The following is a 16690-nucleotide window of genomic DNA, read 5'->3' on the forward strand; positions in this document are numbered from 1 at the left end:
TTCGTTACGCGTGACATTTTTCCACGCGTGATTCGACGTATTTCTGTAAAGTTGCATATGCCATATAAGGTTGGGTCGCCTAAGATCGGATGTGACATAAGATCGGATGCATGGAATAACTCGCAAACTAGGCAATATTCTCTACTGCTACCAACACTACTAGATCCGCCATTTTGTTCTGCCCCTCTCTTCACTCTGCGGCCGGCCAGCGACCAGACGGGACGTGTACACAGGTGATTCAGCAGAAAAGGTGTATTTTGTGGCGAAAATCGTCGATCCGATCTTACCTACAAAATTTTGATGGCTCATTGTGGAGAGTACTTTCATTGAAATAATGTAATTAATTATTTTGGGGCAGCATTAGCGAATCCTCTTTCCATCTGTATACTTTGATTACGCCTAGGACGTTCACAACCCAAGATCCGATCTTCCCTCCCAATGCCGAAGATCGGACCGAAGTTTAGCTCTTGACTGCGCCTTATGCAATAATGCGCAATAATTATTAACTTTTAATATATTTAACTATCCAATGACGCTATGACTATCAGACCTTAGGTACATTTTCATTATTTAGTCCTAGAACACGGAGGATAAAAGTTTGAGAAACTTAATTAGGATGAGGAGGGAAGACCGGACTAAAAAAACGCAATAAAAAAAAAACTTCTTTGTCAAATTTTTTGAGGAATTTCCTGACTCAATCATTGATGCTCAATGTATGGACGTAAGTCCGGATGTTTTCCTAATGTGAACATTATTATTAAACGCATAGAAGTGAAGATACTACATAGTCCGATCTTCGGCCGAACTGTTATTTTCTTCACTATGGTAAGTCGAAAAAAGTCTGCTTTTTAGGCTCTAAATTTGCTTAGATAGATAGCATCTACGCAAACCAAAAAATTAGGGTTTAAACAATATTTTTTTGTCATCAATTTACAGTTGACCGCAACAGAAAAACGACATCGAATCATGAGAAATAAAATAAAAAATACAGTACGTATAAAATTTTCGGCATATGCGTCCGATCTTAGGCGACCCAACCTTACTTTAGTAAATTATTTTTTAAAGAATAAGGTCATAAAGAAGTTTCACTTCTTACATGTGTACACTAGTACACGCACACATTTTTTATTTTACATAAAGGTGTGCAATAAATAGCACAACATATTGCAGGAGGCATCTTGCAAATTCTTAAGGATTTAAGTACAGTTTTTAAATATTTTCTGATAAAATATCAAAAATCTCTATCTTTATACAGATTTTAGCATATTGTAATGAAAAATTACTTTTCTAATTTTTTTCTTAGTTATATCAAATAATTCATACTTATATAATTATTATTATTATAAAATCATCATGAAAGGCAATCAACAACAACATATTCAACAAGATTCAACAACAATCAACAACTTATTAATTGAACCTAAAGGCGGGTCTACGCTAAACGAACCGAGCACAAGCGGAGCCGTTCTCGGCTTCGTCTTGTAAGTTGTCTTGGCTTCTAAGTTGGTCCACACTAGACAAATTGTGTTCGGCTCGTGCTAGGCTCTCCTTTATTATTAGTATTATTAATTATATCTTAATATATATAAATCTCGTGTCACAATGTTTGTCCTCAATGGACTCCTAATAATTAACCGATTATAATAAAATTCGCACACCATGTGCAGTTCGATCCAACTTGAGAGATAGGATAGTTTAAACATATAGGTACCACGGGCGAAGCCGGACCGAACCGCTAGTTACTTATAAAGACGCAGCTTAAGAATTGAACGTTCATGGAATCTTTAAAAAAGTTTGCTTTGTGTTTATATCATTGGTAAATAACAAAAGAATGAACTTTTTTAATATCAACATACAAAAACATATCTCTACTAGTTTCTTTACTAAGTTTATCGTTTTTAGTTTAAATTAATTATTTTTTTTAATTATACACATATAAAAATCGATTTGCAAAATGAATATTACAGCATAGGAACCAGTATTTATTAATTCTTAGCATAATTTGGTTTCTCAGTGTATGCTATATCAAAATTCGGTTTTCCCGTCATAAAAAATATAAATGACGCATTTGGGGCTATAGTAGTAGGTTCGGTTTTGACTCCCGCCTCCGTGGTGGTAGTTTCTCTTGGCCCTTTCTTTTCTTTCTGAGGAGGTGGTGTTGCGTCCTCTAAAAATGTAAAAAAAATATAGTGAAAAAAAATCTATACATATAATTAAATCGTAGGAAAGTCAAAACTGTACATTGAATATTTTTTTAAAAGGACAATTGGGACGTGATCTACAATCGATATCAAAGCCAAAAGTATAGTTTATAGAATTTTTGTCTGTATGTATGTCCGGGCTAATATCAGAACTTGGTACAGAGGTATCGTGGACGGTGGAACCTGAGGAAGGACATAGGATAGGTTTTATCCCGGAAATCCCACGGGAACGGGAACTATGCTGGTTTTTATTTGACTATACGAGCGAAGCCGCTGGCGGAAAGTTAGTTATTTAATATGAAGATAATATAGCTATGGCAATATCCAAATTGCATAAGCAACATCACAAAATAAAACAAAAAACACACCAGCTATAAACTTAGGCTTCCTCGTCGTACTAGACCAGGTTTTATTATCAAATTCGGTCGTCGTCCACAATTCATATTCCGGTACCCACATTCCCATATCGAGCGGTTCAAAACCAAACTCCGTTAAATGTGTGGGACCTCGATATTCTACTGGGAGCATAGTAAAATCTTCATAATACGTCCCCTCTTCCCATTTCCAAGCCTGAATGTCTATTAACGTCATATTCTTCTTGAAACCCCATGCGAACATTTCGAAACGGCATGTGTCAGAAAACATTAGGTATACTGATATTTCGAAGACTGAGCCTGGAATTATATGCAAGTATTTAATAAGTTAATTACAATCCATACTCATATTATAAATGCGAAAGTAACACTGTCTGTCTGTCTGTTACTCAATCACGCCTAAACTACTGAACCAATTTGCATGAAATTTGATATGGAGATATTTTGATACCCGAGAAAGGACATAGGCTACCTTTTATTGCGAAATATGTACCACGGGCGAAGCCGGGGCGGACCTCTAGTGTCATTATAAATATAAATTTATAAATCTCTGGCGGGTCACGAGTGACTGAGTTTGTTGCCTAACCATCTAACGGATGCCTATCCCCCCGATTTGGCGCGAAAGGATACGGGTTCGAGTCCCGCCTCGTGATCAAATTTTTTCTATTCTTTATAAATTTATATTTATAAAGCATTTGAATGCCGTAAAACCAAAAATATCAAATTCTACAATGTCATTTTCATGTGGCATTGTGTAGATATTGCATTTCATTAACACCTTATATAAGGAAGTAAAGTTCAAATTCTATTGTATTCGCTCATTATAAAACTATGCCTAGACGCGTAGGCAGAGTTTTGCTTCAGACAATTTTTGAGCTTATTTATTGTTCGTTAATGGTCGGAAGAATAGAAAAGTACATAGAGGGAATACTTTTAATGACTACTTAGTCACATTTTTGAGACAAATAGTACATACGATTACTTTTTTACATATTTAATTTAAAGATAACCTCATAAAGTTTTTCAAGTCATAAATCCCAAAATAACTAAAATTCATATAAGTAATCAAATTACCTTTGTACGCATAACAAGGTGGTCCCTTAGAATACCTAGTGCATAGATGTTTCACTCTCATTTCCGATACAGCCGATGCGTTGATTAGTTCTAGTGTGAGACAAGTGAACTCCACGTCGTCGTATAAAGACAACTGTTTTAGGGAAATCTAGTATTATTAATAGGTATTTAAATTTACAATTAAAGGAAAAAAATGCTCAAATAATAGTATGGACCGTCGATTAGGTTGTCTTTAACTAATCAGGTTAGTGACTTTTTTAAACACGGTCTTACCACAAAACAATTTAAACACAGTCTAACTTTAAACCAGGGATCTGTAACTTTAATAGTTGTCTATGTGATATACGACAAAACCAGATTAAAGAGAACCCGCGCTTAAAGTTACCCTGTCTAAAGTTATTTTGTGGTAAGACAGTTTTAGTTATAGAATTTTAGGTATTTAAAAAAAATGTAAGTTTTCTCAAAAATTTGGAAACATGTACAAAATCTACATTTCATCCACAATCTGATAATACTTTCTAGAAATTAAAGATTTTAACGGATTTAAAACGTGATTTAAAATAATGAATAATTACTTGCATGAGTTTCACTACAGACTCTTCTATACATCTCATTATTTACCTATTTTTTATTAAAAATTTTTACAAATAATATATTTTTATTAAAAACTGTCCACCAAAACTTACGTTATACGTAAGAAATTGGAATTGATTGTTATCAGTACGTAAAGATATCATCTCTCGATACACAAGATTTACTTTTTCTTCTTCATCACAGTTTCCGAAGCGTTGGTACGCTATACTGCCTCCTGAAATGTAAGTAAAATCATTTATATAACAATAAAAATATATTTTATAATATGTTGTAGCTTATAAATAAAACTATATCACACCCTGGACACTCCATACAAAATTATCGTTTTGACAGTCACACTGTAGAGACTGCAAATGTGTGTGTTAACGCTTTATGGTTGGCACATTTGTGACTAGCGTAAAAAAAATTCGCGTTTTTCTGATGAAATACATCCGTAAACAGCACAATACCTAACCATTTTCTACGAAAAACGATAATCACAAATCCAAAATAATAAAATTACTTTAAGTCAATTAGATTAATGTTGTCAATCTTTGTTGCGTATCGTCCTTGCAGAATTATGCGGACCATTTATAGCCTGATCGTGCGGGGTGAGGTAAGTGTTTAATTTTGGCGGGAGGCGGAGAGTGTCCGTTCTGTAGCGTTTAGCTACTACATATTATGTATTCTGTGACTGTATTTTAACCGTAGGAAAGAACATACCAATAATAATTATAACAAAAAATTAACAAATCAGTACCAGCCCCCCTATGCAAGTGGCTTTCTGTTAGCGTAGCGTTCAATAGAATAGACTACGAATGTATGAGATTGACGTAAGCTATAGATAAACGTATCTACAGCTTACGTCAATCTCATACATTCGTAGTCTATTCTATTGAACGCTACGCTAACAGAAAGCCACTTGCATAGGGGGGCAGACCATTAAACGAACCAGTTGGAAGACAGCTGATTTAAAATAAATATAATCATAAAAATCGGTTCGCCTACGCAGCTATGTTGTCGAAACTTATATAAAGTAAGAATCACAAAAAAATACAATTGAATTGAGAACCCTTTTTTGTAGTGTGTTGAAATTTGGAAAAAAATATTAAATATTTAAAAGTACCCTCTTTTATAATAAGTATTGATGTACAGACAACAACTAACCTCTCAATATATACTTGTGTTTGGACATCTTAGATATGGTAATACGTCTAAATTTATTCAAAGTGCTTTCTATCCAGGGGAAATAGCTCATAATATCTAAATACCGGGACGGCGCTCCACAGCCCGGCCCACGGACGCCTATACCTAACTGAAATTAAAAATTAAGACAAATAAATTAGTTTTTTAGCTATTGCATAGCTTTTATCTCAGACTTTGAGCGCGGCGACCGAATGTAAAAACTCCGTAACGAAAAAACCTAACACTCCCCACTCCAACCGGCACAGCGATGCGATGCTATGCAATAGCTTTACCGCGGCAGTCCTCGAGTGCCACACGTATTTTTTTTTTTACAAATTCAAAATAAGTAGCAAAGAATTAGGGCCAATAGTGAAAAAAAACTTTGCAACTTTATAATTTGAGTTGTGACGTGTGACGTCATATTTCTGTAATAGTCCAAGAGTCAAATTAGTTTTTTCTGCTAATATTTTTTTAACGTCTTTTTTTATAAAAGTTTTGATTATTAGGTAGATTTAAATATAAAATGTAATGTAGAGATGTGTTGTATCTGAAAATTAAGTATATATTAAGTAAAAACTAAAAAAGCATGTCTGTCTCAATGTTTTTTCGGAGCCAATGCGCTATTCCTATTCGCACTTGGCCGGTTTTATTTTTTAAACTAGCTGTTGCCCGCGACTTCGTCCGCGATTCGGTCGTTTTTCGTCATTCGTCGTTTAAAAAAAATACGTGACACTTTATTTTTGAATGTTCTTAATTGTCTCTTATAAAATTTAACTACATTAAAATTGAATACTCTGATAAGAAAATCTTAAAATCATCGAAAATCATAGACATCGAATATCTGAGGAAAACATGAATGAATGTGATTTAAATTCTACATTTCTTAGTAATTAAAATAATAATCTAAATTAAATGTAGATTAACAGTTTGAGCGCACCATTATAGAATATGTACCTAAGTAATAAATTACGTTAGTTTACATAGTAACTTTACTAAAAACACGATGACTTTCTTTCGCGCTCGGTACCACAAACTAAACATGTTTGTGGTACGTGGCCCGCGTCACTTTACCCCCCACGAGTTCCCCTCCGTTGCTATGCGAAAATACATTCGTCGCCCTACTGTAGGAAAAATTGTAATACTGCGGCCTGGGCGTTATAACACGCTCAGGGAATTCCTGAGTGCTGATAGACTTCCGTCTATCGGCATTTATACCAATTTTATATTAATATCACCATCTTGAGGAAAAGCTTCTAATATCGATTTAAAACGCATATATACGGATTAACCTGATGAATTAACATGTTCTAAAATTGTGAAATGAGTTCAGTTTTAAATTCGAGAAATATTGATTTCTTGTATTCGATTATTCGTCGTAGTCGAATACAAAATATATTTAAAGAAACTTAGGTTGGCCTTCAGGCAAAAGGGATCCTATCAAATGATAAACTTGACCTTGTATCTTAAAAGTAAGAATGAAAGGAGCATCTGATAATTGTTGAGCACCAAAGGATCATTTAAAACGCAATACTATAAGAGCTAATATTGTCTAAGAACTGTTTAGATTGCACATGTTCCTCTAAAACTTAAAAGTAGTGATTTCAAAGGTTCCGGCGTATCTTCAAACGAAAGCCGACTCCTTACTCCACTTTAAAGCATTACAAAAAGAACATACTACGTTAATATCGCCTATACAGAAGATGATCTGTAATCGATTGTGAGGTTATAAGCAAACCCACTTTTATATTATTTTGTCGGACCACACCACCGAATTTGTAGATTGATCTTCTATGTTTACCTCTAAGTCATTAAGACTATGTCGAAATCTGTCTGCAATAAGACGGGCCTCTCGCTATTCGTCCGTTTAAAGAGACCAATAGTTTCAATTCTTAATCTTTCATTAAACAAACTTATTAATCGTTCTTGTCTCAAATAATGGTAATATTCGCGTCCCTACTCTAGTCATTGCTTATGCTCATGTTCATCTTCGAGAGATCGAATAATATTATGGTGCACCCTATTATTTGTCAAACGGTCTTCATATTGAGTAAAAGTTTCAGAATTCTCGAGGTAAAATATGACGATCGTGATCAGCTGTGAGACGTAATTCCCTCTCAGTGAGGGTTTCGGTCTCACGGGATAGTACAATATGCCATTTGCGATCAGCTGTGAGACGTTATATATACCCTCAGTGAAGGTTTCGGTCTCACAGGATAGTACATGCCGTTCGCGGTCAGCTGTGAGCGGCAATTCTCGTTGTGAAGCGGTTTCAGGTTCGGCATAACACATGTTGTTTTCGGTCAATAGTAAGCCTCTTATCTCTAACGATCCTTGAGAACTCTTATTTCTCATTTTCTTAACTTTGCTCGAATTTCGATATATAAAGATTTTTTAGGTGGCACTGATGCGGGTGAATAAAAATTAAAACGGACTAAGAGTGTTATAATCTCAATCATCATCATCAATACATATAATAAAATTGTGGAAAAATATCTGTACAATTAAAATATGTAGAAAAAAATTAGCAGGTGTTATTATTATCGAGAAATCGAGAAAAACCATTTTTTTCTCTTAAAAGCTCCCCCCCTCCCACTTCCCGAACTCCGATTGACCGTAATTTATTTTTCCTTACATTTTTATCATATCCTTTTCTAATGGGTTTCATCCTACTGCGATTTTTTTTTGTTTCAAAAATTATCTACCCTGGTGTATAGGTAAATTTTCCACATAAAATGTCCTTTAAATTATGTCGTATTATATTTTTAACCCCCGACGCAAAAAGACTGGTGTTATGTGTTTGACCGCTATGTATTTCTGTGTGTGTGTGTGTGTCTGTCTATGGCACCGTAGCTGGCTAACAGGTAAACCGAATTAGATGCGGTTTTTTTTTGTTAGGCAGAATATTTTCCGACGCTGGTTCTTAGATAAAGTGTATCAAAATTGGTTCATCCACTTATTATACCTACATAGGGGTAAAAGTGGGAATGAAAAAAATGAAAGTTATAATTTATTTTTAAAGATCGTCGGGAAGTTTATGAAATTATTTATTCCTTTTTCTATACACTTTTCTTCGTCTAAACGGTTTAGTTACGTGCTCTCTCTCTCTTCAGCCTTTAGTTACGTGCGTGAGACAGGAAAGATCTAATTTGGATTTGTTTCTGGATTTGATAAAAACTGAGTATCGATTAAGCTGATCAGTGGCTACTGGCTACGCCATAGATTATTAAAAACATCCGTTTAAGAAAGGAAGGAAATAGAATTTGCTCCTCTCCCCCCCCCCCCCTTAAAAAATAATATGACATAATTTAAAAGAAATTTTACGTAGAATTAGTTAGGCATTTCTTTTTTGATTTTCGATATTATATACTAATCATAATTTTTAATTACAATATGTAGTAACTATTTGGTATAGGTTAGGCATTTCATTTCTTGATTTTCTTTAATAATTTGGTACGTAAGTTTTTTAGCTCAGTTTAGTAAGAAATTGTAATAACAATTCTTTTAATTATTTATGGTAGTACAACAGTACAGTATGGTTGTACGTATTTACTCAATAATTGTATGTTAAGTAGTAATTCAGCATGGGCGTAGCCACGGTGGGGCTGGGTGGGGCGCCTACCCTGGCTTTGATCTGGTAGGTACTAATTGTGAAGGGGAGTGGGCGTGGGCGTGGGATTGGGACTGAACGTGGCATATGGCGTGGGAGTGCGAGTGGGCGCGGGAGTGGGAGCATGAAAATAAAAATGATTTTTTATTGTTGCCCCACCCTGAGCCCATGGTCATAGGTCCCATAGTCACTATTCCACGCGAACGAAGTCGCGGGGACAGCTAGTAGACAAATATAATCAGAAAGCTTTGAACTCCTAAGCTCAACCATAAAAGATAGACATTTATGATGTCGGGAGATATTTTTTATATAATATGGAGAACATTTCTTTCATACTTGATTTCTGTGTAGCTTTAACCATTAAGATACACGCATTAAGAACGCACACGCGACGAAAGCTTAAAAATGGAGTTGCTGCTCTGCTCACGAATATGAAAAATAATTGTACCAAGTTTCGTTTAAATCCGTCGAGTAGTTTTTGTTTCTATAACGGTTATACAGACAGACAGACGGACAAACATTTTTGACGTCGATGTCGATCTCTAATCACCTCGTGATAGTTATTTAGGAAATATATTTCATGTGCAGAATTGACCTCTACAGATTTAATATAAATAGGTATACATATATTTAGATTCCAATTTCCATGTAACGTTAAATTCGACTATATAATAACTAACAGACAACGCAGGTTACTCTCGTTTCCGTAAGTTGAGGCGGCTACATATTCGGTCCTAATAACATGACTTTTTGTGAACGAAACGACAGCGCGGTTTAATTCGATGGCAACACCATCAGAAAAAAGGAAATATTTTTAACTTTGAAAAAATATTATGATTTACACTATTAATACTATTTTAACATTAACACAAAATATAAGACTGTGAGTATGTAAAAATAAATCCAGCTAGTTTCACATCACACTTATGTTTATAATTAGGTATACGACATGAAAATATATTAATTACCAAGCAATAATCATACAGATAAATACTGAACAAAAGTATTAACAGTCAAAGTATATTTTTACTAACAACATGTAAATGATGAAGGAATAATAATTATCAACGAACTAACCTTTTTGTATTAGAGTCCCGCCTCGTGATCGAATTATTAAAACACGAAGATTTTTAAAAATGTAACCAATGAACACAATCAATATTAGATTAACTGTAATGGTGTCTAGTTTGACTTAAAATAATATACATCTACCCTCACTTTTAAAAATGTAGTATATTCACACGAATTATAAGCGCACCTTATAGGGAAGGGAAGATTTATTATGGGTTAAAGAGTTAAATAAATAAATAACATAATTATATTTAAATTATTAATTTTTAACATTGTGTTCAGTAGTGTTAACATGTAAATTGATTTGATTTTTACGAAATCTCATAGATGGCGCTGAATCAAATTTGTCTTTATAGTACAAAGATTCATTAAACAGTTTCTCTGCCCAAATTACGTAAATGACGTAGTTTTTATAGTGTAAAGCTAGATAATAGCATGGCTTACTCAAAAACAACATTTAAACATGAGTCTTTAGATTGTACGCTGTCGTAGTACACGGAATACGTAAGAAAAGTAAAGGTTCACAGCTCCTCCCCCGGAGGTGATAGCATGATAATATGTTTAAAAAAACCTCACACGACCTGTTAGTAATATTCATGCAAAATTTGAAGTCAATCTATGCAGTACTTTTCGAGATTAGCTCGGACAAACATACAGACAAACAGACAAACAGACAAACAGACAAACAGACAAAAATTCTAAAAACTATATTTTTGGCTTCTATATCGATTATAGATCATGGATTATGTATTCTTTTAAAAAAATATTCAATGTACAGTTTTGACTTTCCTACGATTTTATTATATGTAGTATATAGATATACAGTATACACCTTCTATGAAAATTATGGTTTTTCTCAAGTTAATATTCACATACAAATAATATATATTAATTTCTCACCAACTGCCATCTCCCCCATACATCCCTTACAACAAGGGACGAACCCGCGTCCCAAACACACACATTGTCTTCTTCTAAAGATACCGCGCAAGATACATGGGGTGGACGCAATTTCTTTGCGTATAACTGTCAACAATAAATAATAATTAATAGCGAAATACGTAAACTATTTTTTTTTCAACACTTTATTAGAATCATATATTTAAAGGAACCTTATTTCAATCTTCTTTCTTATATATAAAAATGAATCGCAAAATGTGTTGGTAAGCGCATAACTCGAGAACGGCTGAACTGATTTCGATAATTCTTTTTTTATTATATTCCTAGAAGTATGAGGATGGTTTTTATGTAGAGAAAACGTAAATATGTACCACGTGCGAAGCCGGGGCGGACCGCTAGTTACCTATATATATTATGCACAAAAATCAATTAGTAAAGTAGTGATCTCTTTCAGGTTAGCTTTCAGGCAACCGACGGAAAAGGTAAACAGTTCAAAAAAATATTAGGTAGAAAAGCAATGTATGCAAGCTATGAAAAATTTTAAATACCCTCATTCTCACCAATATAAATAAAAAAATATCGCATATGTACCCACAAAAATATACGTGGTGATTTTGAAAAAGTTTGAATGGAAACACACTACCATAATATTATATCCGCTTATTCATGAAGAAAAATGTATTTTATCTTCAGATTAGCATATATTATATTAATTAATACTTACATTGGCTCTCAAGTAAAACTCGCGACATAAATTAGCTGGCACGTGAGACACTGGAGTAACTCTCTTTTGTAAATTTTGATAATCTGAAAAAATACCAGCCATCAAATCAAAATTGGGTATTTTTTTTTTTAGATAAGTCGTTGTTTCTTACTCTTTTATTTGTGGTTTCCTTTTTAAATTCCAATTTTTTTTATAATTAATGTTATCTCTTTCATAATCATAGGATACTGTAATCTGCTATCTCTTTCTGACTTTTGTTGCTGCTCTATCTATACTAATATTATACAGCTGTTTGAACGCGCTAATCTCAGGAACTACTGGTCCGATTTGAAAAATTATTTCGGTGTTAGATAGCCCATTTATCGAGGAAGACTATAGGCTATATATCATCACGCTAATACCAACAGGAGCGGAACCACGCGAGTGAAACCGCGGAGCGCAGTTAGTCTATCTATATAATACCTTAAAATTTATGGATTACACTAACCTTCTTTAAACTTGACGATGTAAAAGTCCGGATTCCTTATTATGTTAGGCGGAGGACAGAGCGGTTTTATATTAACTGCAAGGAACAAAGAAATTGAACGTGCCATTCTTCTTAATATTAGTGAACACATGTGCCTTAATAAAATTATACTTCAATTTCTATGCAAATTAAATCCTACTATAATATGTATTATAAATGCGATATTTTGTGAGGATGTGTGTGTGTGTGTGTGTTAGTTACTCTTTCACGCAAATTCTACTGAATCGATTACAATGAAATTTAGCACACATATAGAGGGTAACTAGGATTAACACATAGGATAGCTTTTATCTCGGATATCCCACGGGAACGGGAACTATGCGGGTTTACCTTTGAAAACGCGGGCGTAGCCGCGGGCGGAAATCTAGTAGTCTATATCTATAGAATTTAGATCATTAGTAAAAACTTGCTTATGGCTACTTTTGGTACGTTTTGTGAATATACCTTACAATAAAGATAACAATGTTATTTTTGCTTTAACGTATGTTTCTCTCGACTAGAATTTTGGCCATGATTTTGACATACAAAATATATGAAGACAGTTTTAAGCACATGTTTTAAGTTCCCTTTTTTATAGCAAAGATATAAAGGTAATATACTGTTTCTGACAGGAGTCCTTAGCTGCACCAAAGCGATGGTATTATACGTGTTTTCATACTCTTCATGTATCACGTAGTTTCTCACTTTGCGACCAATTCGATTCCAATTTTCACCCAAAAGTACGCGAGCGTTTGATCTGAAAAAAACGTCCAAATATTAAGTAATGAATTTTTTGTTCTTTCATGACAAGAAGATTATTGTTTTCTACGAAATTCAATTTTATTCTTATAAGTGCAGCTTTCAATCTTTTATAGGAGACAAGAATATCCCTATCAACGATAATTTTAACTATTTTTTCAGACTATTTTTTACCAGCTATAACCAATAAAAAAACATAAAATTTAAAGATTTTTTTTTAATTTTTCGATTGCTTTTAAAGTAAAATCGTACCAAACAAATCATCCCTCTTTATAGCATAAGTTTAGATTTAAATTAGCTACACAGTAATTACCTGAAATCATGTTTCGGCATTGGCCCAATATCAGCCGCAGGAGCTATCACAAATTCAGCTTGAATCAAAGCCACGGTCGTTACCGCTCGGGCATCGTCAGTTTCACCATCTCAAATTTTATTTAAATAAATAATATATATATGAACAAAAAGTTAAGTAAAAAAAATGTAGGTATGTAGGTACCTACATAATATTAATTTATGGACCTACCTTCGACCCTTCTCTGATCTACTTTAAATAAATGACGGTAGAAAAACATTTAAATATTTTAATATGAATCACACATTATTGTGTAAAACATATTATCAGCTATCTCTTTCTTTTGTTTTAAAAAATTGTGTGATGGCACATTTTTTATAATGAAATTTTACCATATAATGTTATATTATGTTCTTGGGGCATTAAAATAGAAATGAAATGATAATTTATCAGAATTGTGGTTGTAACCACAGTTTTTATAAGTTTTTATAGGTACTTATTATTTTAATAACTATCAAATAAGACACAAACGGAAAAAATATATTATTAGTACTCACAATAGCTGTAGTATAAAATACCCAACCAAGGATATCTTGTAATATCAACATCTCCAGTTGCCACTTCGACGTCATGATCGATTCCACAATCTATTACATCTATTTCTACAGATATAACGGAATTTACTAAAAAAATTAAACAAAAATTAATATGTAGAAATTACAATAAATAGATGAGTGTTTTGCTCTTTTACAAAATTCTATAAAATTCAGTCATTCTGATAGATTGAAACTATTCTTGCGTAAAGTTATTGACAAATAGTTATAGTAACACAATACACACATTTTTGTTGAACATCTTTAAGTAAAATTAATAAAAACATTTAAAGAAAAAACGAAGGAAGAGTGTACTTACATTTTCCAAAAACTATGCACATAAAAATTAACCCACATGTCATTTTCTATATTATTTAAAATTGTACAAAATACCTGTACCCATTGTATGTAAGTTTCAAATACACAAATATTGTTTACATCATCAATACTGTTGTTTATTTTCCCTTGATGTTTTATTTTGGTCATTTGAGAAGAAAAAATGTAAATGTAAACAATTTAATTTAAAATAGTGTCATATTTCATATTTGTTTGTAAAAGTTGATTTAATACTTTTTATAACAGTTATATTTCATACAAACACACTGTATGTTCTATAATGAAAAACTTTTGCGCTGAAATCAAAGGTATTGAATTTTATTTACCATTATTATAAAAAAACCTATTTTCTTCTCTCTTTAAAACCAATATGTATTTAAGCAGAGCTTGTTTAAATTTTTTGTAGCAAATGAGTATTATTTTCTAATAAAACATTTTTAATTTGATAATGGTTATCAATGAATATTATTGATAAAACAACCATTCTTACATAAAAATTTATTCTATAACTTAATCTAAGCACTCCTCATCCCTGTAACTTTTCTATACGCACTAAAATGTTCCAAATACTGATATATAGTGTCTATTGGTGTGTATATCTCGTTCATTCGACTTAACAAGTGTTGCGGAGGTTGCACTGGTATTGTTGGTCCGAGGAGACCTTGTAAGAACTCTCGTAGAAGACCCCACACTGCATTTGCCATTACACATGGTCTGTATTCTACCTAAAAGATGGAAAAGAATTAACTTTCAGACATTTGTTGATTTGGTTAATGAATAACATGATACTTAAGTTTAAATGTACTTATATTCTATAGCCTAAAGGTAAAACAAACAAGTATCCTTTGTCCTATTGTAGCTTTATAAGACATACTGTGAGTTTAATAATCATACTGATATATTTATTGAAATCATTCTGACATATAAATCAAAATATTATAATGACTTTAATTGCCTTTTTGCTGATTATAACTACAAAGAAATTAAACATACCTCTATAAGAATCCCTTTAAAATTCTGATTCATTGTCACAGATCCAAGTTTCACACAAAAATCGCTTAACTCAAAGCGAGGACCCTTGCTCTCGATTTTAGTTTGTTTCTTAGAAGTATAGTGTACAGAGAGCTTCATCATCAGCAAATCAAATAAACCATCAGCTATCACATGTATATTTTTTGTGCCACTTTCCAAAATGGAAAAAACTGACGCTGGCTGCTCGGAATTGTGTAAAATATGCACTGTTTTTGTTGATCCTGAAAAACAAAGGTTTATGGGGTTAAATTTAAGTTTTTGTGATGATTACATGCATGTAAAAGTACTTGTTCTTCATATTTTGTTTACATAGATCACATTTACAACAGGCAAACTCGAGCTTTTCTGGCCATTCAGGATTATAATTAATTAAGTTTTCACTGTTTCACTAAATACTTCTGTAATTAAAATATTACACTTACCCATAGTAGGATGAGACAGATAGCTCTCGCAGTCTACAAGAAATTGTCCCTGTTGTGTTGCTCCTAATGCTAAAAGTCGTTTAGTTAACAATTCGATAACGTAAGTACCGGTTTTATTTTCCGGCACTGGGTACTGTTGTAATCTATAAAAGAAGATGTTATTTGTAATAATGTATAATATGTATCGCATATACGAGATATAAGATTATATATTATATTAACTTACACCGTTACACCCATTATTAATGTTTAAACGGAGGATTGCAGTAAAAGTTAGCAAACTATTAGTTACAACCAATATTTTTCAGTTTACTTTCGTAGCTATATTCTTCTGTAGTTTGTACACATAATTTGCGTTCAAAAAACAACACAAACATGAGATAATAACAAAAATTCTCACTAAAAATACAAATTACAATTATTGAGAGGTTATGTTGTTTGTTGACAATTGGAATTTGTTTGACATTTTGGAGAAAGTTTGCCCGTTAATTATCGTTAACTCAACCAACTTGTGGGAATTTCTATTCATAATAATTCGTTTCAGACTGAATGGTTAACTAGTAGCTACTATTAAGGAAGTATGTCTTTGTTTAATTAATTAATTTTTGAATTGATTTTTGTTTATATAATCATTAAAATAAGGGCTGTTAACATTTTTCAATATTAAAAAACATAAATCTGAATGTACTGTTTAGCGGAAAATAGGCTAACTTTTAAATTCATGCAACACCAAAAAATGCTAAACCATAGAGAATCCTCTTATTTAATTATTTTGCTACAATTAATCAAACCTAACGTCTATTAAACTGTAGGTGGTTTAATAATAATTTTATTTGTATTTTATTTATTGTGTACAATAAATGAAAAGGATAAATCTGTGAAAAATAAAATTTATATACATTGAAATTTCTAGAGGGAAATAATAATTATTGTTCGCATGATTTTAAAAACAACCAATAGAAAACTGGAACATTGCCTTTTCTTATCTTTCTGTTGTTTGTGTCTACAAAGCTGGACCAATCACAATAAGACAGATAATTGT

At 32.7% G+C, this 16690-nt stretch overlaps 2 protein-coding genes across 2 annotated transcripts; both read right to left on the bottom strand.

Moving 5' to 3' along the window:
• Positions 1 to 1643: 1643 nt before the first annotated feature.
• On the bottom strand, positions 1644 to 13976 carry LOC149898535 (uncharacterized; the record flags this gene model as incomplete). Its single annotated transcript, XM_090114831.1, has 11 exons — positions 1644 to 2167; positions 2570 to 2875; positions 3650 to 3782; positions 4336 to 4457; positions 5390 to 5537; positions 10986 to 11111; positions 11710 to 11792; positions 12197 to 12271; positions 12835 to 12971; positions 13287 to 13395; positions 13823 to 13976. Coding segments are annotated over 11 exons (1575 nt in total), but the record flags the coding sequence as incomplete, so codon positions are not given.
• Positions 13977 to 14575: 599 nt separating this feature from the next.
• On the bottom strand, positions 14576 to 16100 carry MED20 (Mediator complex subunit 20). Its single transcript, XM_090115099.1, has 4 exons — positions 15875 to 16100; positions 15649 to 15791; positions 15188 to 15447; positions 14576 to 14919 (listed from the first exon to the last, which is right to left on the bottom strand). The coding sequence occupies exons 1-4, from the start codon at positions 15886 to 15888 to the stop codon at positions 14710 to 14712; spliced, it is 627 nt and encodes a 208-aa protein (XP_089971225.1). The 5' UTR covers positions 15889 to 16100; the 3' UTR covers positions 14576 to 14709.
• Between the last annotated feature and the right edge of the window lie 590 nt (positions 16101 to 16690).

This window comes from Colias eurytheme, chromosome 22 (assembly GCF_061535395.1).
Source record: "Colias eurytheme isolate Ceu_HAF_F1 chromosome 22, ilColEury1 Martin Lab GWU primary, whole genome shotgun sequence".
NCBI lineage: Eukaryota > Metazoa > Arthropoda > Insecta > Lepidoptera > Pieridae > Colias > Colias eurytheme.

Bases quoted from the DNA above. Each gene is read 5' to 3' on its own strand.
- MED20 (XM_090115099.1), bottom strand. The intron at 15,448-15,648 runs GTAAGTGTAATA...TTTGTTTTTCAG, and splicing joins TCTGTCTCATCCTACTATGG to GATCAACAAAAACAGTGCAT. The intron at 14,920-15,187 runs GTATGTTTAATT...TCCATCTTTTAG, and splicing joins TTAAAGGGATTCTTATAGAG to GTAGAATACAGACCATGTGT.